Source organism: Phalacrocorax carbo, chromosome 3 (genome assembly GCF_963921805.1).
Source record: "Phalacrocorax carbo chromosome 3, bPhaCar2.1, whole genome shotgun sequence".
Lineage (NCBI taxonomy): Eukaryota > Metazoa > Chordata > Aves > Suliformes > Phalacrocoracidae > Phalacrocorax > Phalacrocorax carbo.
The window spans coordinates 77,552,054-77,578,902 of NC_087515.1; the positions used below are offsets into that span (position 1 = coordinate 77,552,054).

General features: G+C 37.5%; 1 protein-coding gene across 1 annotated transcript in view; it reads left to right on the forward strand.

Moving 5' to 3' along the window:
- The window catches only part of REV3L (REV3 like, DNA directed polymerase zeta catalytic subunit), a 126,144-nt gene that overhangs the window by 67,674 nt on the left and 31,621 nt on the right, over window positions 1–26,849 (forward strand). Inside the window, exons 6-18 of the mRNA XM_064447455.1 lie at window positions 1,059–1,153; window positions 1,662–1,766; window positions 2,740–2,824; window positions 2,910–3,058; window positions 3,348–3,476; window positions 6,143–6,380; window positions 10,210–10,349; window positions 12,999–17,196; window positions 17,568–18,550; window positions 19,149–19,231; window positions 20,244–20,369; window positions 21,993–22,185; window positions 24,627–24,738. Of these exons, the coding sequence (XP_064303525.1) occupies window positions 1,059–1,153; window positions 1,662–1,766; window positions 2,740–2,824; window positions 2,910–3,058; window positions 3,348–3,476; window positions 6,143–6,380; window positions 10,210–10,349; window positions 12,999–17,196; window positions 17,568–18,550; window positions 19,149–19,231; window positions 20,244–20,369; window positions 21,993–22,185; window positions 24,627–24,738 (6,636 nt within the window). The remainder of the gene's footprint in view (window positions 1–1,058; window positions 1,154–1,661; window positions 1,767–2,739; window positions 2,825–2,909; window positions 3,059–3,347; window positions 3,477–6,142; window positions 6,381–10,209; window positions 10,350–12,998; window positions 17,197–17,567; window positions 18,551–19,148; window positions 19,232–20,243; window positions 20,370–21,992; window positions 22,186–24,626; window positions 24,739–26,849) is intronic.

The window sequence follows — 26,849 nt, forward strand, 5'->3', positions numbered from 1 at the left end:
GCTTTTAATTACATTATCTACTGTCTCCTTGTGCTATAGTGACTTCTATTCAAAGCTTATAGAGAGCACTGAAAATATTAATTAATTATATCTTATATTCCATGCTGATATTTTTGAGGCTCTGTGCATGTCAGGGAATGTAGGAATACAAGTAGATGTTGTAAGTCACCAGTTAATTAACCTAGACAAAGACTCCTAAGCGATAGCATATTTTAGCTGAAGAATAGCATATTTTAATGATGGGGAGCTTTGAGAGGATTTTCTGTGTTTCCCTAAAAATTTTTGAAACGGTAAACAGGCTTGCACATAAACCTGGGAGAAGGTTTCTCTTTCTTAGTTTCCTCCATGGACTCCTTAAAATTAGTTCGCTGACAGAAACAGATGGAAGGCCACTGACCTTAGCAGATCTGAAAACGCATAGTGGGAAGATGATCAGATCATTATACAACAAGCTTGAATCCATTTCTAGTCTTTACCAAGCCAGTTACCCTTAGTTCTGCTTGTGTTTGGGATGTGAATACCCTGTTTACATTCACCAGGCTATTCCTAAGTCCCCTAAATAAATACAATCTGAAAAATAAAACATTTTTTGCTTCACTTCCCTTAGCTAGAAAGGTTAAACTGTCTTGCATTGCTCTGAACTGTGAATGAGAGAAAAATTCTTGCTGTGTTCTCTGGGTGTAAGATCATGCAAACGCAGATGGTCCTATTGGCTAAGAATTCTGTGGAACACTTCAATTTGTATTTGAGGAGGAGAACATTATTGTACTTGCTGTAGTATTTAGAGTTGTTTACCTCTTCTTTCTCTTTTTTTCTACCAAAGAAAAAGCTAATCCCTTTAAGTTGGAGATAAAATTTCTCATCTAATTAGATTTGGATATGACCATTAATTTAAGGAATTGCAGGTGAGGATGAGAACTGGTAATTCTGTATTCAGGTACTCAGCCCCATTCCCCCAGAAATATTTTGGATGTTGGTCCAGCTAGAGAACAGTGGTGATGCATGTTTCAAAAGCAACATATTGATAAAGTAAACCTGTGGTATTTATGTTTTCACAGCTCTCTAATGTTGAAAGGTGTTGAGCCACAAAGTACCTGTGAATTGGAGGTGGATGCAGTAGCTGCTGACATTTTAAATCAACTGGATATTGAAGGTGAAGTGTTAATAATTTTCCATGAAAAATGTTTTAGGACAGGAACTACTGTCATCTTTTTTTAAGGCTCAGCATAGTTAAGCCACAACCCAGATTTCAGTGTCAGTGAATTGGTGATCTACATATTTATAAAATTAAAAAAAAAAACAAAACAAAACCAAAAAAACCCACCCAAAACTCTGGAAGAAAAGAGCAATAGAAAGATAATTTTGTTAATGCTTAAAAAAAGGTTTCAGACCAATAAGGAGAGTAAGTGAAATATCAACATCAACTATTGGTGTGTATGTACATACATACGCCAAAAGAACTAGAAAACAAATAGGAGATCTAGAAGACAAATAGTTACATCTTAACTTTTAAATTACACCAAATCCTAGTGTAGGCAAGAAATGCAATTAAAAAAATAACAGGTTAGAATGACAAAAGTGTGTCAGAACCAAATTTGGGGGGGAAGAATGCTCTTCATCACATTGACAGACTTTCCTTCATGTATTATTGTGTATTTCAGCCCAGATTGGGAGGAACCCTGGTTTGCAAGCTATATGGGAAGATGAAAAGCAGCGACGGAGGCAGAAATGTGAATCTTCTCAGATTAAGCCACCTGAGTCACAAGGTAAAAAAAAAAAAAAAAAAAGCATCTGTTTTTCAAAAAACTGCAAATGAGAAGCAAGCAGGAGGTAGAATTTAAATCAGTATATCAACTTTGAGGGCTTTTTAGATGTACTGTTGTTTCAGTTCCAAGCTTGCTGTTGCCCAGTGTGTGTATTCCAATTTTAAAAGCAAGATACATAACCTTGCTTAAAAACATCTTGATTCAGCTAGCTGCAAAGCATCCTAGGCAGAACGAAGATAATGACGGTTAAGATTGCACACTTTATGATGGAAAGCATTTAAATGTTTAAATACTGGCAAACTTACATTTCTTATTGTGAACCTTTCCATGGTAGTTTATGCATAAGGGCAGCTCCTTTGAACTTCTGTGGAATTATAGCTAAGGTGATGTTAGATGAAAATTTTAAAAGGATGGACAAATTCCTGTATTTTTCTATAAAATTCATTGCATAGAGAAGACTCCGCTCTGCAAATTAATTGCATAATAAAGAGAGCTATTTTCTGTAGAACCTAGGCTGTGTTTCTTTTAAAATATGAACAATATTTGGAAAGTAAGCCAGAGGATTGCAAGAAGGAAAGAGGCAGGTTCCTGGCTAAGGTAGACTGCTTTCTGACTGTGGGTTTTTTTTTTTCCCCCTGCGTTTCTGTGTAATGTTATTCAGGCTGCATAAACCAGACTTTTCAAAATTGTTCACTGATTGGGTTTTGTTTTTTTTCTGGATGCTCACCTTGGTGTAATTGCAACATGATTTGTAAATGCTGTTGATACAGTTGCGAATGAGATCAATGGGAGTGCACAAAGTATTTTCAACTGTTGAAATACAGTTGAAAAATCAGCCCTCCAATTTGGCACTTAAAATAAGCGGGCACTTCAACTTTGAGCCATTTCCTAATAGAATTAGTAATTTTAGCTGCTCTTTGTGTTGAGATGTTGAAGTAAGACTGAGTAACAAATTTTTTTTATTATTTTGAAGACCGTGGATTTGTGCCAGCAACAGAGAGTGAAAAATTTTTTCAGAAAAGACTTAAAGAAATCCTCAAGCAAAATGACTTCTCTGTGTAAGTGTTTATCCATTTGCCATAAAGTATAGTATTCAATGCAAACCTTAAATATGCATTTAAAAATTGGTTTTCAATTAACTAGAACGTTGTCAGGATCAGTGGACTACAGTAATGGATCAGAGGAGTTCTCTGCTGAGCTAACACTACATTCTGAGGTACTTTCTCCTGAAGCCTTTCAGTGTACGCCAGCTAATATGGTAGAAGTGCATAAAGATAAAAAGATGAAAAAAGGTGAGTATTTTCAATAGCATAATTGTTTAGGCATAAATCTATGTTATGCTTTGGCTGTTTATACTATTAGCAGAAGTCAAGGAAGATCTGATTGTCAGTTATGTAAAACTGAAGAGTAGTTTTGCTTTTATTTTCATCGTTGTTAGAGTAAGCCTTTTTAAAATTGCCACAGCAAATAATGGACACATACTTGAGTAGTAAAATCCAGTTTAAAGTGGCTTACTTTCGCAATGTATTGATGTCTGTGACTCTGAAGTTTTATCCATTTACTTTTTGTTTTTCTTTTAAGAATCCAGTAGGATGCATACTGATAAAGAAGAGGAAGCACTTATTAATGAAGAAGCAATTTTAAACATTGTGGAGAATAGTCAGAGCTTTCAGCCTTTGTCTCAAAGACTGAGTCAGACTACAGTTTTCAGTGAGTATGCCTGGAATGTATTTTCTTCCAGGCTATTTTATTGTTCCACAGTCTTCGTGTTCACTTATGTTACCAGTCACGAAAGAAAGTAAGTAGTTTACCTCAGGGAGTTTATCAAGATGATTGAGAGTTCACACACGCATACACATCCTATCACCGCAACAAAAAAAAAACCACCACCACCTTATATTTTCTAAACATGTCACCAGGGTAGTGTATTTGTAGAGGCTGCTGTGCTTCACTGGTTCACTAAGCCTGTCCTCTTGCCAGGTCAGCTCAATGCAGTCTCTTACGGGTGTTGCTCTTCCCTATGCTCATAGGGTTATAAGACTAAAACTATCAGAATAAAGAGGATTTTGGTTGTCTATCCATTATATTCTTGCAGTTACTGCATATTTCTTACAGTTATGGTAGAGAACATGCTCATGGGCTACCTTTGGAAGCTCAGCTGTCTGAAGATACTGGTGAGGATAGTAGGCTGATAATGAGCAGCAAGTTGCAGCAGAGAATTTCCCAAAATTTATGGATACAAAAGAATGGTTGAAGGCAAAGAAACAAGAAGTAAAATATTAAAGAGGGGGAAGAAAACCATGACAGCAAACAAATGTGGATGGCATGAGGGGGGAAACAACAATAAAACAACACAACAAAGGTACTTGTATGAAAAGCTGCTTCAGGCAGAAGTAGCTCAAATACTCTAGAGGAGATAATGCACATAGTTCATGCTATCTCTATATGCATCCTTATGTAAATATAAGGTATAATGTTAATATGCACTAAAGTTGATACTACAAGTTGCAAAGGGGGGAAAATATCGAAAACCGGTAGCCTCCAGTGCTTTTGATACATATACGATGTGCATATATGCATAGGCAACAAGATCCAATATGGGCAACAATATATGTGTATGGGTAATACAGTATATAATAATATAAAATCTTTTCATGCAAAGAAAGGAGTGGACGAAGTGAGATTAAGAGTATTTTTCAGTGCTGTTTTATTTTGCAGGAAGTAGGCAAGATTTTGGTTATGGAAGTTTTGTGGGCAAGGATTTGGATTTATGGAGAGAACTATAAGTAAAGAAGTTATGTGGGAGCTGGCAAACATAAGCATTGATTTATCTAGGGTTTTTTGAATGAGAAGACTGTGCTGAGAGGATGAGAAGTGGCTAGGTTAATATATAGGGTACATCTTATGACTATGTGTGTGAATTGCTCAACCAAATAGGAGTGTTGAAAGGGTGTGGTTTTTTCCAGTGGCTAGGGAATCAAATGAAGATTTATGACATTTTCTTTCTTTCTTTCGTTGCTTGTGGGTGGTTGTTGTGGTTCCCCCCCCCCCCCCCCCCCCCTTTGTCTTATCATGGGGTACTAATTGCTGGTGTCCTGTGTGACCATGAGTAACGTGCTACATCTTTGGGTCTCTTACGCTCTTTGATAACATGGACTAGTCTCTTCTATGTCTCTGTGGAGTCGTAGTGTCACAGGGGCTGTGAAGTGCACTACTTGTACTGCTGCTGCTGTGAAGTACACAACAAGGTTTATATTAATGGGAAGTAAAGGTTGGAGTTTAATGATGGACCTCACAGAGAGGGCAAAGGAACCAAGAACAGAAAGTACAATTCAAAGTGGGTTAATTCAGAACTCTGGCAAAGGGAATGGTTCCCATTTTAAATGGTTGCATGGTGTCTTGTGAAGCCTTTGTAAAATAAGGAAAATGCCTTCCTCATCGATGTTGAGACCTATTTTATATGATTCTCAGGATCATTGTAAATCATATGATATTTCCTGAGGAAGGAAAGTAGAGATTGTAGTTCTTCAGCCAGAGGAGGAGAGAGAAGTAACAAAGATGCCTGGTAGACTGGAGATCATAAATTGGTTATGAGGTCAGATGAAAGGTAAGCAGGAGGAGAGTAAAAAAAACTTTTGACTTGGAAGGATGTTTAAGAAATAAAAATAAAGAATGAGAAGGCAAATGCATGAGTAAGTGCAAGCTGGATCAAGTAGAAGAAACTAAAAAATAAGTTTTAAGGGAGGAGTGAAATCAGAGAAACTTTGTGTTTAGAGGAACCTAATAAGAGAATAAGTTACAGTGAAAAGGGAGATGAAGTTAAGCATTATAGTAAAGGACAGAAGGAAAGAAGAACTAATTGGTCAAAATCAGCATCACCTTCCATGAGATGCAGTGGTTGAAAGTCTTCCAAGTGATACAGAGAGAAGTGCCCGACAAAGTTAATGCAGCCATTGAAATGGTGAGAGCAAGAGAAGGCAGTGATGCTTCAGAAGCCATCACTCATGCTGAAATAAAAAGGGAGAGTGGGGCTTTACTGAATATGAGGAGGTAATGGGAGGAAGGGGGAGAGAGAGGAGTGTTTCCACTAAATCTACTATAATCAGAAGAGGAGAGCAGAAATAGAAAATAAGGTGGTCAAGATTCTAGGTGAAGAGCTAGAAAAGATAACCAGTCACAAAACTTGAAAAAATAAGATCTGAAGAGAGCTTTGTTTCTGTAGCCTGCCTTGCTTTAGACAATAACAAACTAGTAGATTTTAAAATGTTGAGGGGTTCTTTGGTTTTGTTTGGTTTTGTTTTTTACTGGTAGACTGTAACTAATCATTTACAAGTAGAACAAAATACAGATTCTACTTGTATGGGCTTTTTCTGCAGTGGACAGTAGTGCTGATGAGGCCATGATTGATCTGTTGGCTGGATTGGAGAATGATGGATATCGGATGGGACATCACAAAACACTCTCTCACCATCGTTCTCTTGGAAGCTGTCGAAATTCTCAGAACAGTGATGATGAAGAAAATGAGCCACAGTGCGAGAAAGAAGAAATGGAACTTAGCTTGTTAATGTCCCAAAGGTGGGACAGTAGCACTGAAGAGCCTGGGCCAAAAAGAAGGTACATATGTGGTTTTCTTTTCTTAATATGTTCTTTTCTGCCAGATCCTTCTTCCCTCCCATGCTGTTTTGAAGTGTGTTATGAGCCCAGTGAGCTGTAGAGAGGACTCTGTTGGCAGTGTTGGAAAAAATCTGTGCAGATCTTGGGATAATATGGAGTTATTTAGATGATGCTGTGAATCATCAGTTTTATATTAAGATTAAATGTTTAGGTTTGGCTAGACCTAAGCTGCTAGTTTGCTGTTTGAGGAAAAATTGAGTAGGTTCTTTTGTCCTACAAGTCCAAATACAAAAAAACTTCAGTTGCAACCTCCTTTTTAAGGTCAAACCTTGGATGTAGTACAAATGTTAAGGTGTATCTTGTACATCTCACGTGCCTGTAACTTTTACTGAAATGAATATTCAAGAAGTATTCCTGTGAAGACTGACCCAGAAGCCTGAGAAAAACACTCATTTGTTTCCATGCTCAAAGCTTAAATCAAAACATAAATGTTGCTCACTCTGCTGGACTGCTAAAGGTCAGCAGCTTGAATATTTTTGAGGCCAAAATTCTTGGAACACCTTCTCAGGTTGTAATGACCTTTTGTATAGTCTGCACTGACAGGCATTGAGAGAAGCTATATCCAGTTTTTCTTCACCCCTGCTTTGGGCAGACCTTCTAGTATTTATAATTCTATTTGAAAGATGAGAGACTTCGCAGACGTAATGTTTTGGGTTTTTTTTAACGTCAGAAATAATAATTATAGTAGGATTCAGAGAGCAAGAGAGGCATGGAAATGTCTTTTCTTTCCTGAAGACATACAGAAAAGTTGTAACAGAATCAGAAGTTAGATCATTAGTCTCCTAGTTCTAGAGAAATTAATCTCTAAAGCTACTTTTCCTATCTGACCTTTGATTTTTCTTTGGTTTTTTCCCCTCACAGTAGTCTGAGAAGTTGGAATTTCCATCTAAAACACTTAATGTTAATTTTCAGTGTAGTAGTAGTTTCTGTGTAAAAGCTATACCTTGCAGAATTTATTAGCTCAGGCACAGCTCTGTATGGGCATGAGTGCAGTAGAGACAGGTAAGATTCTGAAGCAATTAACTACTTCAATGCAATAAAGAATCCTATTTATAAACTCATAAGACTTGATGAGCTGGCTCACAAATAACTCAGATATGCCTACACCTTAATCCCAGACAGAAAGTACTAGGGAGAAGGTACATACCAGGTGCCTCCATAGGGAGCCAGCTCATGTTCAGAGGGAATTACAAGCTTTGCTTCACTGTGATCTCTGCAGAATTTGGACTGACTTCAGAAGAGAGCATGGGTATCTCTGCCCCCTGCATTATTCTGCTCATGCAGAAAGAGCCAGTTTGAGTCTAATGATGGATCCAACCTTATTCTGCTCAGGCTCATTCTGTCTGTACTGCTTCCTAATGCATCCGACCATATCCATATTAATACTTTTCTTTTGTTGGGTGTTCACCAATCCTCCATTATCTCAAAATATATTGAGATGATGAGGAGTAGCAACACCCTACTGACTGAGTTAAATGGCTTGGGTTTGATTTATCCTGAACTGGAGCAAAAAGCCCATCAAGACCTGGACTGGTTCGCGTATGGCGGTCTCATGCTGCATTACGCAAATTTTCCTGGAATCTGAACTGGTGGGCTGGTATGTGGAGAGATCCAAGTTACCTGCAGAAGCTGTCTCCAGCCTGACTGGGCTTACTAAAGTTGACAAATATTTGCTTCACGCACGGGATTATAGCATAATTCAGGTTGGAAGAAATATCTAAATGCTAGGTAGTCCAGTGCCCTGGTCAACGCAGCTTTGGATAGATCAGTTGCCCAGGGCCTTATCTGATCAAGGTTTGAACATCTCCAAAGACAGAGATTGCAGAGCCTATATGGGCAACTGTTCCCACGCTGGAATGTTTGAACATCCTCATAATGAAGAATGTTATCCTGGTACCTAGCATCCTGAGGCGGCTCTGTGCCCATTGCCCTCTTCATATCACCAAGCACCTTTGAATCTGGTTTCATCTTCTTTATATCCACTCATTGGATACTTGACAAATGCAACAAGATCTCCTCTTAGTTTTTTTTTCACGGCTGAATAAATCCCATTCCCTTAGCTTCCCCTTATACATCACATGTTCGAGCCCCTAGTCACCCTGGTGCTCCTCAGCTGGATTTACTCCAGTTTGTCAGTGTCTGTCTTGTAGTGGGATTCCCAAAACTGAGCACAATACTCCAGATACAGCCTCACACCTACTGAAATTGGCTACATCTTGCAGTCATAGCCCAAGATGCAACTGCCCTTCTTTGCTACAAAGGCGCACTGCACACTCTCGGGTTCAGCTCATTGTCCGCCAGGGCTTTTGTATCTTTTTCCACAAAGCCACTTCTTAGCCAGCTCTCTCCCTGCCTTAGCAGTGCGTGGAGTTATTTCATCCCATTTGTGGGACATTTGGATTTGTCTTTTTTGAAGTCCATGAGGTTCCTGTCAGCTCATTCACCAGCGTATTGATATCCCTCAGAATAGCAGCCCTGCTTTCCAGAGTATTGACTCCTCTCCCCAGTTTGATATTCTTTTGCATATAGAGCTGAATGTCTTTGCACTGAACTTTTCCATGTTTGGGGAACATAGAAGAGGGAGAACTAAGCTCAGTTAGGTCATGGCCACTGTGTACCTAGCTGTGCTTGTTAGTTAGGTCTCTCTTCCAAGTCGCGCTGCTTCCAGACTTGAGTTAGTCTGGAAATTATGTAGCCATATTTGAGTCTGTTGTTCCTGAACTAATAAAGATGGCTTGATCTAAGTTGGCTCAGTGCTGAGCACATTCAGATGTCCTTGTTTTTGTGATACATATAATTCAGGCTCTGGTCAAAGTTCATAGACTGTATTTAGGTTATTGTGGATTTTCCTTCCTGCAACATCAAAACAGTTGTATTTATACCTTTTAAGGTACTACACAATAATGTTTTGATATATCAAGCTACCTTTATTATTTTTATTGTTATTATTTAAAAAGCAAGCACCAAAAAAAGAAAAAGCACCACCAAACTTCAGTTCCCATATAAAGCCATTGAGAAACCAAATTCCTAAGTGCTTCTGGGGTTGTTATATACTAGAGGGTTTGGTTTGGGGGTTTTGTTTTGCTATTATTTTTTTTTGTCCCCATATAAAGCCATGCCACCTTAAAAACCTGAAAAAAATCATGGAACCTTCTTTATGGATCTTCTACCTTTTTTTTTCCCCCAGCAGATTTATGGCTGTAAAAATGGCAATGTAAATCAATTAACTTACTAATACTTAAATTGCCTTTACCAACAGCAGCTTCAGAATGTTAAAGAATGGATGGAAGTAAACATTGTTTTTGTGGCTGTGCTTTAGTTTAGCTTGCCAAGAGACAGAATTGTTATAATACAGTAAAGATTCCTTTAAAAAAAAAGTAAACAGCTGTTTGCTAAGAGCTAAACTGAAATAATTTTGCATAGTTGGTTTAGTCTTCAAATTTCAAGCACTTTTAAGCAATATTAAAATTCAGTAAAACTGAAATAAAATTAAGCATCTAAATGCCTTCTAACTTCTTAAGCTAGTGAATCCTGCTATTTTGCTGTAGTTTTTAAATGGTTGGTTGCCACTGTTGCCTCTTAAAACAGTAACATTGAATAATATTTTGAGTTTCTCAGTGAGAAACATTACAAATTGTTTTTTCCCCTTTGCTCCCCCATATTACACAACCATATAGCACCACACCCCTTTGATTTTGAGGTTCCCTGTGGTTACTGGTATTTGCTAAGAGAATTATTGTGCACTAATTAGTTCCTTCATTTTCTCTAGGTCAGCTGGCAAAAATATGCATCGAAGTTCAACAGAAGAGGATTCATCTTCAGAGGAAGAAATGGAGTGGAGTGGTAACAACATGCTCCTAACTAATCTCTCTATACCTCAGTTAGATGGGACTGCAGATGAAAATGGTGGTAAGTAAATAGGAAAACAGCTTTGGAAGTTGAATTATTACCTGGGTCATAGATCGTTTTCAGATCAATTTGCTAATTCTCAAAAGTGCTAACCACTTTCAATTCTTGTTTCAATTGGAAGGAAATGTTCTCAATGGATTGCAGAAGCAGGTCCTTAACATATCCCTTATAAACGAACAATATTTTAATCTCAGTGCCCTCTACGAATTACCAGAATCTGCTTTTCCTATTATATGAATGATCCAAAACAGGACATATTTAAATTAGTTTTATGGAAAAGATAGTTACCTTGTTGCAAGTGATATATTTCTGTTACTATTTGTTATGCAAATATGGTGTTAAGATTAATGATTCTGTAGGATCATTTACCCTGCTAGGATTTAATTGTAAATAGTAAGTGTATTATTGTATGAATTTACATCTTTCTTTGCTTTGCAAGTATTTGCCACATGTACTAAAATACAGTGAACCTTTGTTTAAGCCTGTGTTTCATTCAGCAGATTGCATGGTCACATCTTGGGATTGCATGACTTAAAACTATGCCGTGACAAAGCTGATGCAGAAGAAACTCTAGATTTTGCCTATTTTGCCTTTCAAAATCTATAAAAAAGTATATTAAGCTGTATAGGTACCTCTTGCCATCTCTTTATAACCTGCTGTTGTTGATCAAAATAACCTTAGTTAATAGAACGCACACTTTAAGATTAGGCAAATATATAAGTGTCATTATTTGTTTCATTAGACAATTGACATATTTTCACATTTATAAAATCCTGTTGAGCAAAACAATGTAAAATGTGTGGATCTTGGGGGATTCACTTTTGTTCTTGGTCTAATCAACAGTAATTGTTCTTTGTTTAGAAGTGTCGTGTTAGTCATACTTCATTGCCTTTAAAATTTGAAATTTGTGGTTAATGTCACTTTGTACACAAGATTCTTTCTTAATCCATAGTACCAACTGGTTAATGTAAAATCTTGTTTGTGCTCATGCATGTACCTAATTTCCTATTATTGCATTTGCTCTTCAGGGCAGGAATGTAATCCTTTACAAAATTTCTGTAGTAGCTTGTGTCTCTTGAAGCTATTTGACAAAAATAATGAACATCATATGTTAGTATATAAAACACATGTCTTGATATATCTATTAGTAAGTCTGTATTAGAGAAAGTGATCTATATGATCTTATTACATAGAGAACCGCAAGTATTCTTTTGTATTACTGTTTAAAGCATAGTTTAGTTTGCTTTTTCCTTTGCTTTTATAGGTATAATGGTGGGGTTAATACGTGACTTGATGTACTCATAATATGATCTGGTGTGTTGCAAAATATATAATTGCAATTTCCTTATTTGCAGTACCTTGTAATTTAAGGTAAAAAGGGAAAAAGGATGCTTCTGGCTAATGAGACGGTATCTTAAGTGATTGTTTAAATTTTAGAATATGTTAAGTATATAAAACATCACTTGCAGAAGAAGAGTGTCAGCTTAGGAGGAGTTTATTACTGTGAACTTTCACATCAACTTCTTATAATAGGAGACTTAGTAAATTCAAAACAGATCTCAGTCTAGTTCCTCTGAATTAGAAAATGCTTATCCACACATGAATCTGTGTCCACAAAACCTGACCAGCAAATATTTTGCATTTTTTATGTGTGAACAGTCAGGTATCTTCCAAGTGTTCATTGACGCTTCACTAAACTCCCATTTTCTCAGTTTTCAGGTAATAATCCTCATTCTTTGTGTGGACTCCTACCCTCAAAGAATCACAGGCAGCATCTCCAAGCTGTGTTTCACAGCTCAGGGACTCTATGCATTAGAAAATGTTATTAGAAACAGATTGAGACTTCCTTTTATTTTTCTCACTTGGCAACAAATAAATTGCTAAGATGAAGGTAGCATGAGTCTAAGATAAGTCTCAACGAATTTGGGGAGTAAGTAAGGGCCCGAAGGATCCCCATCTAATACGACAGTGTGCAGCACCTGTTTTCAGGTCATACAGCATGCTTCATAACTCTTATCCCCCTTCAACATTTCAGCTAAAGACGTGTACACACAAACAAATTGCTGTGTGCCAGGAGCTCTGTGGTAACTGCCTCTGTGCAGCTGAAAAAACTTCTTCAAATTACTTTGTGTTCATTGTCATTATGAGCAAGGACACAGTTACTGCAAACCAGTTGTTAATTTGTTACCACCTGCCTGTCCACACTTCCCCTGTAGTAAATGTAGTGAAAGTGTCGGTGAAAGAGAGAAATCATCCTAGGTATCATGTGATGAGTCAGCACAGAACAGTTACTGCAGCACATACTGGTCGCAGACAATCTGTTTGTACTTAGTTACCCTAAAGTGATTTTAGAAGCCTTCTTTCAGAAAACCAGCATGAAATCTTTGGCAATTATTTGCAAGCCTACCATTTAGGAGTAACTGAGTGAACAGCTGAGACACAAATGTACTGACGATGTGATTTTGATAAAGCAACTCCTGTTCTCAGGGTCTGTAGATGCCATCATTGTAAATGCAATGTGATTTAGAAGAGTTATGTTTCTTGTTTGGATGGGAGGGATTTCAGGAAAATGTAATTAAAATGGATAATGCCTTAGGTTATTTTTTTTTACAGGAAAACTAGAGTAAAATTGCTTGTCTTCCATTTCAGACAATCCTTTGAATAATGAAAGCTCTCGAACTCACTCCTCCGTCATTGCAACAAGCAAAATGTCTGTAAAGACCTCAATCTTTCACAAAGATGCTGCTACACTAGAACCCCCATCTTCTGCTAAAATTACTTTTCAGTGTAAACACACAAGTGCCCTTTCTAACCATGTTTTGAATAACGAAGATTTAGTAGAAGACCTCTCGCAACCAAACACAGAAACAAGACCTGAACTTTCAGTCCATGCTCTTACAAAAGAAAGCACTTACTCAGCAAAGTACCCAACTCCATTCAGCAATAGTACCCATGCAGAAAACGCTCACAAAGAGAGTAATAAAAAAGATACTCTCCCAGTTCCTTCATGTGAAAATAATATTTTTGAGTATGAAGATGATATTTCATCAGTGAGCAGACAGATACCTAGCAGGAAGTATACTAGCATCAGAAAGGCTGAAAAGGATGTCTCTTTTATGCATGTGGGCCGCCACATTGGTGACAGCATGTTGAATAAAAACTTATTTAATTTTTCCGATTTGAGCCACTCCAAAGGTAAAATGTCCTCTGAAGTAAATGAAAAATCCAGCAGTACAAATATAAGTAGTTTTTTTCCAGCAACAGTTACAGAAAGTTGTGAATTGGTATCTTGTTCAGGAGGCAGTCGAACTGTGGTACATCCACTTGAAAATAACACTGATGAAGGGGGCCTTAATAAGCTTAAAATTAGGTATGAAGACTTTCAGGAGCATAAGGCAGAAAAGCCAAGCCTCAGTCAACAAGCAGCACATTATATGTTCTTTCCTAGCGTTGTTCTTTCTAATTGTCTCAGTAGACCACAGAAGTTAGCTCCTGTGACTTATAAATTACAGCAAGGCAACAAACAATCCAGGTTGAAGCTGAGTAAAAAGAAACATAGTTTTATCACTCATCAGGAGCCTGCAATTGTAAATGATGTTGCATCAGTGAAGGAAAGCTGCTATACACAAGGTAATGTTTGTAGTAACATTCCTGATAAGGATAGTGCTTTACCTAGTGACTTAGTTCAAATTCCTCTTGAGGCTTTTGAAAACAAAATGCCTACAAGTACTGCTAATTATACTGACTGCCAGTTTGCAGATGGATCTCTCGAAACGGAGCAGTCATTTGGATTATGTGGGAATAAATATACACTCCGAACAAAGCGGAAGGTAAATTATGAGACTGAAGACAGTGAATCAAGCTTTGTCGCACACAACTCAAAAATTAATCTACCTCAACCGATAGAAAGTGTTGAAAGTTTGGATGGGTCTCAGAAGTCTCGAAAGCGTAGAAAACTTTCTAAAAAGTTGCCACCTGTTATTATTAAATATATTATCATCAATAGATTTAGAGGGAGAAAAAATATGCTTGTTAAACTAGGGAAAGTAGATTCCAGTGAGGAAAGAGTAGTACTCACAGAGGAAAAGATGAACTTATATAAAAAGCTTGCACCTTTAAAGGACTTTTGGCCAAAAGTTCCTGACTCTCCTGCAACCAAATATCCTATTTATCCACTAACACCAAAGAAAAGTCACAAAAGGAAAGCAAAACATAAGTCAACCAAGAAAAAAGCTGGAAAACCACAAAAAACAGGTAGCAAAAATATTAAAAGAACTTTATCTTTCAGAAAAAGGACTCACACAATTCTTTCTCCTCCTTCGCCATCCTACAATGCTGAAGCTGAAGACTGTGATTATAACTATAGTGATGTTATGTCTAAGTTAGGTTTTCTTTCTGAGAGAAGCACAAGCCCAGTAAACACATCTCCACCTCGCTGCTGGTCTCCCACTGATCCAAAAGCAGAAGAAATTTTGACCAACCTAGACAGAGAAGCTTTATTTAGTAGGGGGCCTAATATGTACAACAGCAAGACTGTTAATTCTACTGTTGGAAAAAATAGTCGAGCGAAAACTCAGGTTAAGAAATGCAAAAAGAAATTTGCTAGCCCCACTGTACCTACCAAGAAAAAGAAAAAAATTAATCAGGCTGATAAAACAGCAGATGATGGAAAGAAGAAACCTAGAACAAAACAAAGACAAAAATCAGCTGAAAAAGCTTCCTCAAGAAAGCGCGTTGTATTTAAAGATGAAAAAGGAAATTCACACTCTACTGCAGAAGTGAAGTTCGTGCTGAAACGTCAAGATCTGCCTGAGATTTCTTACAACTCTGTCAACTCGCAGCCACTTCATAACCGGAAAGACAGTCTTCTTCCTGGCTATGCAGCAGCATATTTACCATCAGCACAGCTCCATTCAGCAGCTGATACGCAAGGTAATTCATCAGGTTTTCATTTATTGATGGAAGTTGATAAGCCTGTAGATCCACAGTGTTTACCTACTTCACGAGAAGACCCTCATTCATCTCTCACATCTACTCCTGTGGCATCTGGAAGGGAAGTACCAAAAATGAGCTCTCAAAGGCCCAGGACTCAAAGTGCTGTATTTAGAATGAAGGATTCCGCTCTCATTCAAAACATATTTGATGCATCTAATCACTCAATTCAGGTAACACAGAATTCGCACATCTCTAAAGATAAGACTTCTGCAAAAGTAGAAGAGGTAAAAAATTTGCAAAACAGGTATTTGCCACCAGCTGGGAAATTAAATGAGGCTCGTGACCCATTGGACACAGCAAAGATGGATCAGTTACATGCCAGTAACTATTTGCATTGTAAAGACAGTAATCAACAGCAGATTTTTTGTTTACCAGAGGCATCCAAGCATTCTGATCCTTGTTCTTCTATTCTTAAGTCATCTGAGGAAAGCCCTGGGCCACTTCAGTTGCCTAAGAACTGTTTTGTTACATCTTTGAAGAGTCCAGTTAAACAGTTAAGTTGGGATCAAAACCAGAGAGGATTTATTTTGGATATGTCACACTTTAAACCCGAAACAGTAAAACAAAGGTCTCTGTCGGAAACAACCATGCAACCAAAACCCATCTCCCAATATAAAAACAGGACTATAGTAGCCCCATCAGCATTCAGTGAAGGACAGTCTGGCCTAGCTGTTTTGAAAGAATTGCTCCAGAAGAGACAGCAGAAAGCTCAGAATGCAAATGTTACACAGGAACCGTTACCAGCTAAAACACAGCTGAGCAGGAACATACCATGCCCTCTTGAACAGAATAAAGCAATCAAGAGATCACGGTCAGTCACATCACCAAGAAAATCTCGTGCTCCCAGGAATACAAAACCTAAAGAAAAGGCACCAAAACTTTCAAAAATGGAGTCTTTAAGCCAGCAGATCAGTAGTCGCATTGATCACTCTGTGTCTGATGACAGCCCCATTTTTTTTTCAGACCCTGGTTTTGAAAGCTGCTACTCGCTTGAAGACAGCTTGTCTCCAGACCACAATTACAACTTTGATATTAATACTATAGGGCAAACCGGATTTTGTAGTTTTTATTCCGCAAGCCAGTTTGTCCCAGCAGATCAACATTTGCCCCAGAAATTCTTGAGTGATGCAGTTCAAGATATTGTATGTGGGCAAACAACAGAAAATGATTTCCTATGTCATAATGACCAAAAATCTGAGGAAGAAAAGCAGCATTCTTCAAGCACAAGTAAATGGATACGGTCTGGTTCCCTGAGCCCGGAGCTTTTTGAGAAAACCTCACTGGATAATAATGAGAACCACTGCCATAGCCAATGGAGGAAAAATGTTCATCCTTCAACTTCTAGATCTAGTTCTATCGATACCTCTTGTATGCAGGAGACTGAGGTCTGTTTAAATGACAAATTCAAATTGAGTAGGAATACAGTAAATAAAGAGAGATTTCTTAACCTTCCTCAGCCAACCAGCTCAGACTGGATTCAAAGCCACATTAGAAAAGAAACCACTTTTGAACCCTGTCAACCACTTGATTCAGTTAATACCTCTTTTACACCCATATTGTCTTCTCCTGATGGTGAACTTATAGATGTAGCTTCTGAAGATTTAGAATTATATGTTTCAAGAAACAATGAGGCATTAACTCCAACTCCAGATAGTTCACCAAGATCAACTAGTTCTCCCTCACAATCAAAGAATGGAAGTTTTACACCTCGTACTGCTCACATTCTTAAGCCTCTCATGTCCCCACCTAGTCGTGAAGAAATCATGGCAACTTTGCTAGATCATGATCTCGCAGAAACGATTTATCAGGAACCATTTTGCAGCAATCCTTCAGATGCTCCAGAAAAGCCAAGGTACTGTGTTAAATGCATTTCTGTCTACAGATGCTTGTGATTACATTAAATGTAATTTATTCCTGTAAACACTTTTATACTGCAATGTGGCACAGATGCATGAAAGATACCATCTGATATACATACATTTGAAGTTGAAAATTACTGTACTTCCAGTACAAATACCTGTTTTCATTCATGATACTTTGGTTCTTTATTGCTTGATATTATTGTAGTAAGTGGGAACGTGCCTGCGTGGTTTGTAAAAGAAAGACACTGCCCACAGGAATTGCATAGTGAGAAAACTAGTTAGCAGGACTCTGCTTGTATATTGAGGACTGCCTGCAATCCAGTTTAGAGCGAAGCAGTAATTCAAACTCTCTTCTTCACAGGGAGATTGGAGGACGGCTTCTCACAGTGGAAACTAGACTTCCAAATGACCTGCTTGAGTTTGAGGGGGATTTCTCATTAGAAGGTCTACGACTCTGGAAGACTGCGTTTTCAGCAATGACAGAAAGTCCTAGACCAGGATCTCCTCCCCGTTATGGTCACTCTACTGTTAATAAAAGAGAAAGTAATAGCCATAAAACTAGCGAAGACAAAAAAATAGTCATAATGCCATGCAAGTGTGCTCCAAGCCAACAACAAGTTCAGATATGGCTTCATGCCAAAGAAGAGTATGAACATTTCAAGAAATTGCCTAAGAATCATCCTGCTGAGCTGGAAAAGGCAGCTGAGAATTTCAGCTCTGTGGTATTGTCTGAAGAGAAATCTATAGAAGTAGTAAAAGCAGCTAAAGATTTAAATTTATCTAGCCTGGAAGATGAAAGACCTATTGTGCCTACAAAGAATTCTCCTGCTTCAGTGGCAGAAACTACAAAAACACAAACAAAGGAAACTTGTGATAAGTCTATAAGCACTACAGGAACTTCTCTAAATACTAAAAATGACATAGACTCTAATAAATCTCCATCTGAAAGTAAGACACTTACTACTTCAACACTAGAACATGACAAGGAGGAGGATGAGGAAGATTACTATGTCAATTACAGTTCACCAGATTCTCCAGTACTTCCTCCTTGGCAGCAAGTAGCATCTCCAGATCCTAGGCAGTCCAATTTAGAAGACACAGAATGGAAAAGTCAGGATATTATTTTGTCTTCTGTCGAAGGAAATGATGTAGTACCTGTTGGGAGTGCACAAAACTCTCTATCCACCCAAGAGGACGTTAGGATATCCTTTGACACGTCTCCATTTCCACTTAATGAAGATCCTGGAAATTCTGAATCCATTTGCCTACATAGTACACCCATTGTGCAAAGGAAAAATCAAGATGGAGTACCTGAAGTTTTGGGGTTTACTCCTTTATCCACAGGTAAATTCATTACATGATTCTAATGATGCACAGTAAAATGTTCTGAATATGATACTATATTTCTTTTGACATAATGAGAAAATAATTACATCTTCACAAAAACATATTGAAAACTAGTTTTGGAAAGGAAAAGGTCTGTGCATTATTGTTAAAGTAATTATTGAATTATGAAAAAGGTGTAGAAGTGGAACACCTTTTTGCTTTCTGATGGCCTCTAGTATCTGGACTCTGAAGTCCTGGTTAAAAACTCAGTTTAAAAGTATAGCTTATTTGGGGGGTTTTGAAATACTATTCATTATATTGCTTGTATTTTTCCAAGCATAATCTCAGTGTAGAGTGTGAATAGCATTGCAGTGTTGAAGAGGATAATCGTGTGAGGTTTGGTAACTTACTGGCCTTGTCCTCTACTTTCCTAAATGTCCATAAATAGCAGATGCTAATCGTGCTTTGGATTGGACAGAGAATAAAGTTGCATTTGTTTATATATAACAGTTGCTTATAAAGTTAACCAAATGCCTCTGGTTGTTTCCAGCATGTTGCTTAATGTCTAGACAATATCATTGAGGCTAAGCAGTTTTGAATTCATGTATGTTTACAGAACCAAAAGCCCAGAAGCTGAGCCACAGGAGAGGAAATACTACTGATGGTCTTCGAAGAGTACTTCTAACCACACAAATGAAGGTAAATTAGGATTTTATGTACAGATGTATTTTTATTACGCCACGTACACTTTTCCAGTCTCTTTCTTCTGTGTCGTGTTTTTTTCTTTTGCTTTTAAGATCTTGAAAATGCATTTAAAATAGTAGGGTACAATTGCTGTATAATCAGTGTATGCTCAACGTTAGGAAGAAGAAATCAGTTTAATTTGCAGGGGGGAAAAAGTTGGATATTGAGAGTATGTTCTATGTTTTTGGGTAGTGAGACACTAATGAAACACTCAAGAGACACTGTGTAAGGATGTTGTAGCTAAAAGAGCAAAATGCTCTTTTTAAGTTCTATTGTGATATATGTAAGTGTGTGTATAAAGACCTGTATATTTATGTATCTGTGTGAGTGTGTATTAGTTTTCAGACAGCTTTCTAGGCATTTTCTGAAAACAATGTAGGCAGTGAAAGGCACTGGCATGCTGGTGGCCTAGCTGCATTACAGAAATGACCCCATTACTTCTTACCTTAACATACTGGTACTCACCCAGCTCAAGTAGGTACTTAAGTGTATCCTTAATTTGGTGCCTGAAAAAGTGGTGACTGAAACAGAGGTTTTTGATGAATTGTTGCTCAAGAGAGAACAGAGACTTGCTGGTTCCCCTGTCCTCAGGCTTCTAAGAAAGAAAATATGTGCGGGTTTTGGGGTTTTTTTATGTGTGGATGTTTTGGGGCATTGTAGTGGTTTTGGTTTGTTTGGTTTCTTTTTTTTTTTGTTGGCTGTTTTGTTTGGTTTTTTTAAGTATTTCAAACTGCCTCTTGCTTTAGTATGAGGTTTCATTAAAATTATTCCTAAAAGGCAGAAAGATAAAATTGTTGTTTCCATGTTGAAAAATGACGTGAGGAGATAGTGAAAGCTTTTTTTGGTAATCATAGTGTAGCGTTTGCATTTTCATTGATAAATTTGTATTTAATATTGCATATGAATTTAGAAACCTGTATTTTTTTCAATATCAGACAGTGCTTTTTTTTCTTTTCCCCCCAATAAGAATCAATTTGCAGCCCTTGGCGCTCCAAAGAAAGAGACTTCTCAGATTGAAGGACCATCTTTAAACAACACCTATGGTTTTAAAGTCAGTGTGGAAAACCTGCAGGAAGCAAAATCTTTACATGAGGTAACTTACTGTTACATGTTATTTTATAAAATGATAATTTATCAGACCAGTTTTTTAATGGTGGAATTTAAAAATCTCTTCCTCCTTGGTCCCTGCCTGCCTGACTTAAAATTAATCAGTAGGTGATGTCTGCAGCTTTAAGTAGTTGCTCTGCTAGTTTCAGCTTGATCTCCAAGTGCCTTTATTTAATGGTATTGAACTAAATTTCACAGTTTTCTTGTTGAGAAGGTAGTAAACCTTCCTTTAAAAAATAAAAATAAGGGAAAGATCAGAAAGAAAAAATATTAAGTTTTATACAAAACTTAGTAATGTTTTTGTATAAAAACACTACTGAAACTAGTCAACTATAACTGTCATGGATCATTTCCTTAAGAAACAAGGCATCTGGCATCACTTAGTCAGGCCCTCCTGGTATCTCTGCGTGTTACCTTCTGAAACTGTTGGCCAGTTTCTACTACTTTTAACAAAGTGGTGCACATCTCAAAGAGTGTGTCTCAGTATTTCGTGTAGATCAGTGGTTGGTCTGGGAAGAGAGATCAAAATTGGTGCTGGAGAAAGGGATGCAATGTGAATACAGTACTGCTGTGTTTGGCTGCTAACTGGCCAGCCAGCATGTGTGTGCTCCCAGACAGACACCACATCCATGGCTTAGAATTAGCTGTTGATTAATTTACAGATGAGATGGGGAGACAGAAGTTTTATGCGCTGAGTAAATGACATAGGGGAAGCCACAATAAACTAACGATTTTGCAGGAAATGGAGATGGAGCTTGAGAGTAAAATTTCATTTCAGTGATGGCTGTAGTGATTTAGGCTGCAAATCTAGAGGAAATCAGGCTGCCCCCAGGGCAGTTTATGTACTCAGAGATATTTGTAACTTCTTCCTTGTAATTCCTCCAACTTGCCTATTAGTCCACATTATCAACTATATTATGCAAGATAACAGAGCAACAACAGAGTAACAACATAGCACTGAAACAGTGTTCAGAAGTACAATATTTATTGTGGAGTAAAAACTGTACAATATATTGGGATTAGCATTTTCTTAATGCAAACCATTCTACAAAAAGCTGTAGTAACATGGTGTGGAAGTTCATTAATGCAAGTGAAGGGAAGGTTAGGTATTCTCCATATCTTCCTGTAAGCGACTTAGTGTTCATTCTTGTTTGCATGTCTTGGGTGAGAGAGGTAAAGTAAGATATAGATTATTAAGTGATTCTTTGCTCTGGGTCAGTCCGAAAACTTAATTTGGCTCAATATGCAAAGCTGTTTGAAAACATTACAGGAATTTACAGTTGCTGAAGTTGAACATTTCTGTTTGTTTGTATTTTCTGGTTTTGATAGCAGAAGATAATACTCAGAAACAAATACTGAATTCTAATAATTGAGTATAAATATGTATTAAGTGACTAATCCTTTTTTGTAAGGTAATGCTTTATGCAAAAAAGTGAGATCCAGAGATGCATGTTTAATTACTTCTGTTAATTTTCACGTGTGACCTCTTAGTTACAACATATGATCATATAAATGTCTGCAATGAGTTCATTTGCACTAATAATCTCCTTTTAAATTTTTTTAAGAAATCTCCAAAACATACTAACTTACTGTATTTATTTGTTGGTAGGTCCAACACCTTACCCTCATCAGTATGGAGTTACATGCTCGAACCAGACGAGATTTGGAACCAGACCCAGAGTTTGATCCGATCTGTGCTTTATTCTATTGCATCTCATCGGACACAGCACTGCCAAATACTGATAAAAAAGAAATCACTGGTGCTATAGTGATTGATAGAGACAGGACACTCTCAAGCCAAGGTTCCTATTTCTTTTTTCTTAACCTATTTTACAAAAATGCTTATTTCATAGTAATCAAACAGTAGCAAGCAAAATATAATCGAGTATCTATATTACTATTTAGCTCATTTAATTTTGTCTTGTTGACTGTTGGATGAATGGCCATATTAATAGAGAGAGTTTTCCTGCTTATATCTTCCAAAGAACTATTGCATGGGCTGTAAACCACAAATAACACACACATGTGCAAAATATCTATGTTTGCATACTTGTGGACAAGCTCCTGCAGTGTTCTAAAAGTATAAAGAGGAAAACGTGCCTTTAGTTTCCTACTCAAGTTGCTGGATAGCTACAAGTAGAAAATGTTAAAAGCAAGACAGTATGTTTTATATTTTACTTAAGGGTTATTTTTGTGGTTTTATCTGATCCATTTAGGATCTAAACAGGGGCCCTTATTCTATTGTACCTTTTTGGCTTTGTTTAGACCAGTGATACTCAACCTGTGGCTCTAGAGCCGGATGTGGCTCTTCATGGCCCTACAGGCGGCTCTCGCAATGTAGGCGTCTGATCGGCGCTCCACTCTATCAGGCAGCGCGGGGAGCACTGAGCAAATGGACCAGCAGTGTGGGAGTCGCTGAAGTTCCCCCTCCCATAGGGGGAAAGAAAAGGAGCTGCTGGGATCCCCCCACAGGTAAGAGTAGAGATCACCTCCCACCCAGCAGCCGTGGGGCAGAATGGGGAAAAACTTGCCCTTTTGCCCCTTCCACCCCTCCACCCCACTCCTTCCTAGCAGCCAGAAGGGGTTGAAGACAGAGTGCTGCTGGGAGAGAGGATGCTGATGTGTCATGTCGTGATGTATCAATATGTGATGATGTTGAGGCAGCATCATCACACATTGAAGTGTCATGATGGGAAAAAAAAAATTCACACTGTTGATACTTGATTTTTATGGTGCTCTACAACTCCATTTAATAAAGAAGTGGCTCTCCAGCTGTTAAAGGTTGAGTACCACTGGTTTAGGCTAGAAAAAAAAAAACAACAAACCCAAACAAACAAAAAAACCCAAACAAACAAAAAAAGTCCTCTTTCTTTTAGGGTTTCTTTGGCATTGTGAATGTTTATTAAACCACAAAATACTGTCTAAACTTTAAGTGTGGACAAAAACCTACCAAAAATAAATTTAGCATTAAGGCAACAGCTCCTTTTTTTACCAGTTTATTTTTCAAAGTATTGTAGATATTGTATCATGTTAAGCTAAGTTCTTATTATTCTCAGTGAAGTTTGTTCTGGTATTATATGCTTGTTACTATCTTTAAAAAAAAAAATAATCTCGATTACCTTACTAAGTGAGATTTTTCCACAGCAGAGCCGCTATGGCTCCATAGGTGTGTGCTACTGATACATTATCCAGAAAAAGCTCTCTGTAAAGAGGTCCATTAACATTTTGATAAACCAAAGGTTCTGATCTGTTCTAGGTAGTGAAATAAAATTATATGTTTAAATGCTATTTTGACATTTCTTGCTCTAATTGATGTGTGTTGTCAATATTTTCTTGGTTAGAACTTTTGAGTTCCCTGTGGAATGACTTGACATTGAGATATACCTTTTTTATCCCTTTTTGTACTTTTATTGCTGTGTAAGTTACAGTAGTCATTTTAACATTTATTTCTGAAAGGACACTTCTTTTAGTTCTCAAGATCTTAAGAATGTGTCAAAGTAGAATGCCTTTTAAAAACTCCAGGTTGTTGCCTTAATCAGAGATAGTAATACCTATTATACAGAAAAAATGAAAAGACAGAGTATGTGTTGCATATTATTCATTTATGGAGGGTTTTTTATACAGAAGGCAAATGCTGAGTTCCTGCCTGCATATGAATTTAGCTCTTATTGACACGTTATCTATGCAGACACTCTTAATGTGCACTAAGTGAGCAGTTGCTTGTGGTTTTCCATTTCTATTAATAACTTAGCAGTATTTTTTAAGTGTACTGAAAAAAGAACTCTACTAGGTTACGTAGCATTTTCTTTCATCAAAGCATTTTGCAAAGCGCTACTCTAAGCTAGCAATTAAAATACATATTTTGCATTAAAACACTGCGTGAGCTGTCATATGGTCCTTTAATATTTCTTATTCAAAAATAATTTTCTAATACTTGGACTCTTTTCCATGTAAAATGGTGACATTTCTCTTGAATCCATTTATTTCTATCTGACAATTTGTGCAAGATTACCACTATAGTAGAATTTTACAAGATGAAAAGAAATTTTTTTTCCTCTTGGGTGGAAAAGATTCAAGTCTGTGGAATTAGTTGCGATAATAATTAGTGTTAAAGATAAACCTGGTCTGTATTCTATACTACTTCTCAGTTGTATGTTTTATTCTAAAGCAATGTTGTTGACTGAAGTAATGGAATTCCTTCTAAATTGTAATGATTTATTTTTTTTTTTACTTTATTTTCTAGGGAGCAGAGACCAAGCCCCCTTGCTCACAAGATCTGGAGTTACAGGACTAGAAGTCAGTTACGCTACTGATGAAAGAACTCTTTTCCAGGAAGTAGTGAATATTGTAAAAAGGTAGCATATCTGTACGTTCTGCTTTTATTTTTCAGGCTTGGTACAGCAGATTTAGTTCCTTCAACCCTTGCCAGTCTCTCAAATACTGATGTTTTTTTATTGTTGCTTCCCTCAAAGGCTTATTTCTAGAGTGGACAAGCATGGTGGTCTTTTGAATAAAAATACTTTTTGCTTTTCCTCTTTTTCTGACAGCAAGAACATTCAGATCCTCTTAAGCAGCTGAGTTACAGTCTTGAAACCTATCAATCGTATAAATAATTGTCTTTTAACATACAACCTGTCCTGTTAATCCTAGAATTCATTACACATCTCTCTCTGAAACTCTCAAAATAGTAGATATTAACAGTGCTGAGAGCTATAGAAAACCCTTCAGATGGGAGAATTTTTCTAGGGGCTCTGAGGCACGACATTAAAAAACATACATGGCACTGAAACTCCTATGGACAGGTTAAAATAACCGGTAATTGAAAAAATCAGTTTCCTTCATTAGTTTTGTCTTCTCTGAATGGAAATCCCCTGCTCCATCAGACTTGGAAAAGTGCTGGTTTTCCTCATCTGCACCAAGGCTGGGAAGCCTGTTTGGCAGCCCTCTCAGCTGGTGAGTAGGTAGAACTGCAGATGTCTCTCCAGGCCCTACTGACAGAGGTGCAAAGCTGTAAAATTGCAAGGAAAAATAAACACATTTGAACTATGAGTCACCCTGCTGGAATAGAGGCACAAGAAAAAAAATGTGTACTAGGCAGAGTACATTTGCAATTCTTTCTCTCTCCAACCAGAAAACCTCTGATGAGAAAGACATTGACCAAGCCCATGAAGCCAGAATACAAAAAGAGTTGCTGAATGCAACCAACACAGGGTGGGTCCTGGCAGAGCAGCAGATCCCTGTTCAGAGAAGACAAAATTCAGGTAAGGAACATAATTTTATTTTTCTCTTTCTTGGAAATCTAGTGCTCCATCAAACTTAGGAAAATTACTGAGAATGAGAAGCTGCCAATAAATGACGAATTCTCCACCAGTTGTGTGAAAGTTTAAAAAGTGACAGTACATAAAGAGTACGAGAGAGAGAACTCAGCAGTTATAACATATATATTTATTGCTGAAGAACAGAAGTCATCTACATCTGTACATATTGAAGGCATTACAGAATGAAAAAAGCATGCCATTTTTGTAGTACTTCAAGATGGAATGTACCAGTCACCTGGTTGCTGGCTGAGAAATTTCTTCTTAAGAAAAATCTCTTTCAACACTGTGCTAGCATGCCTTTTTGACTCAACAACTTTATCTTCAAAGATTGAGTTAGTTAACTTGTATTCCTGGAAGATAAAAGATTAGATCTATTAATGGAGGGGCAGACTGCTCTTGTCATCTTAGTCTGCTTCCCTCCTAAGGAATCAGACTTATGCTGAACTCTCAAGAAGTATGTTTTTAAAACTTGGACCACATCTACAGATCGCAGCTCTTTTTCCCCTTTATTTTCTGTAGCCTAGGTGAAAGGGAATAGGAAATTTTGCTGGAGTAAATGTTTTCTATAAGCACAAAACAAGTGTCTAGGCCCAGAGTAGCTTTAACTGAAGGAAGAAGTATGGTAGAGCTTCTTGATTAAAAAGTAGTGGACTGCAAAAATCTTCCTCAATGGGAAGTGAACAGGCAAGCAGCTTTAATGAAAACTTTCAGCATCAAAAATTATTTTTAAAATAATCTTCTGTTGCTGTTTTTAATGTTATTTTTTCCAGCACAAGCTGGGTACTCTAGTTGTTCTGGTAGGTGCATCTAATAGTAGGTCTGGTAGGTTAGAGAAAGAAAACAATCAGGTCATGTTTAAGAAGCGTTACCACTTGGGGTTCATGGAGCAAAACTGAAAACCACCTTAATTCATCAGCAGAGGACCATATCAGTATCTTACTGACGTATGCATCATGCTAGAGGATGATAGGTTCTTGTGACCATATAGCATGCCCAGCATGACTGCAGCTTGCTTTTGGTTCATGTTCTTGGCCTCTTTGGGTGTTGGAGGGAAGGGTAGAAGAATGAAATGCCAGATTCCTGGCATAGTGAATGACAGAATATATATTCAGTCTTGAGTGTCAATACCAGGAGCAGACTTCATCAAT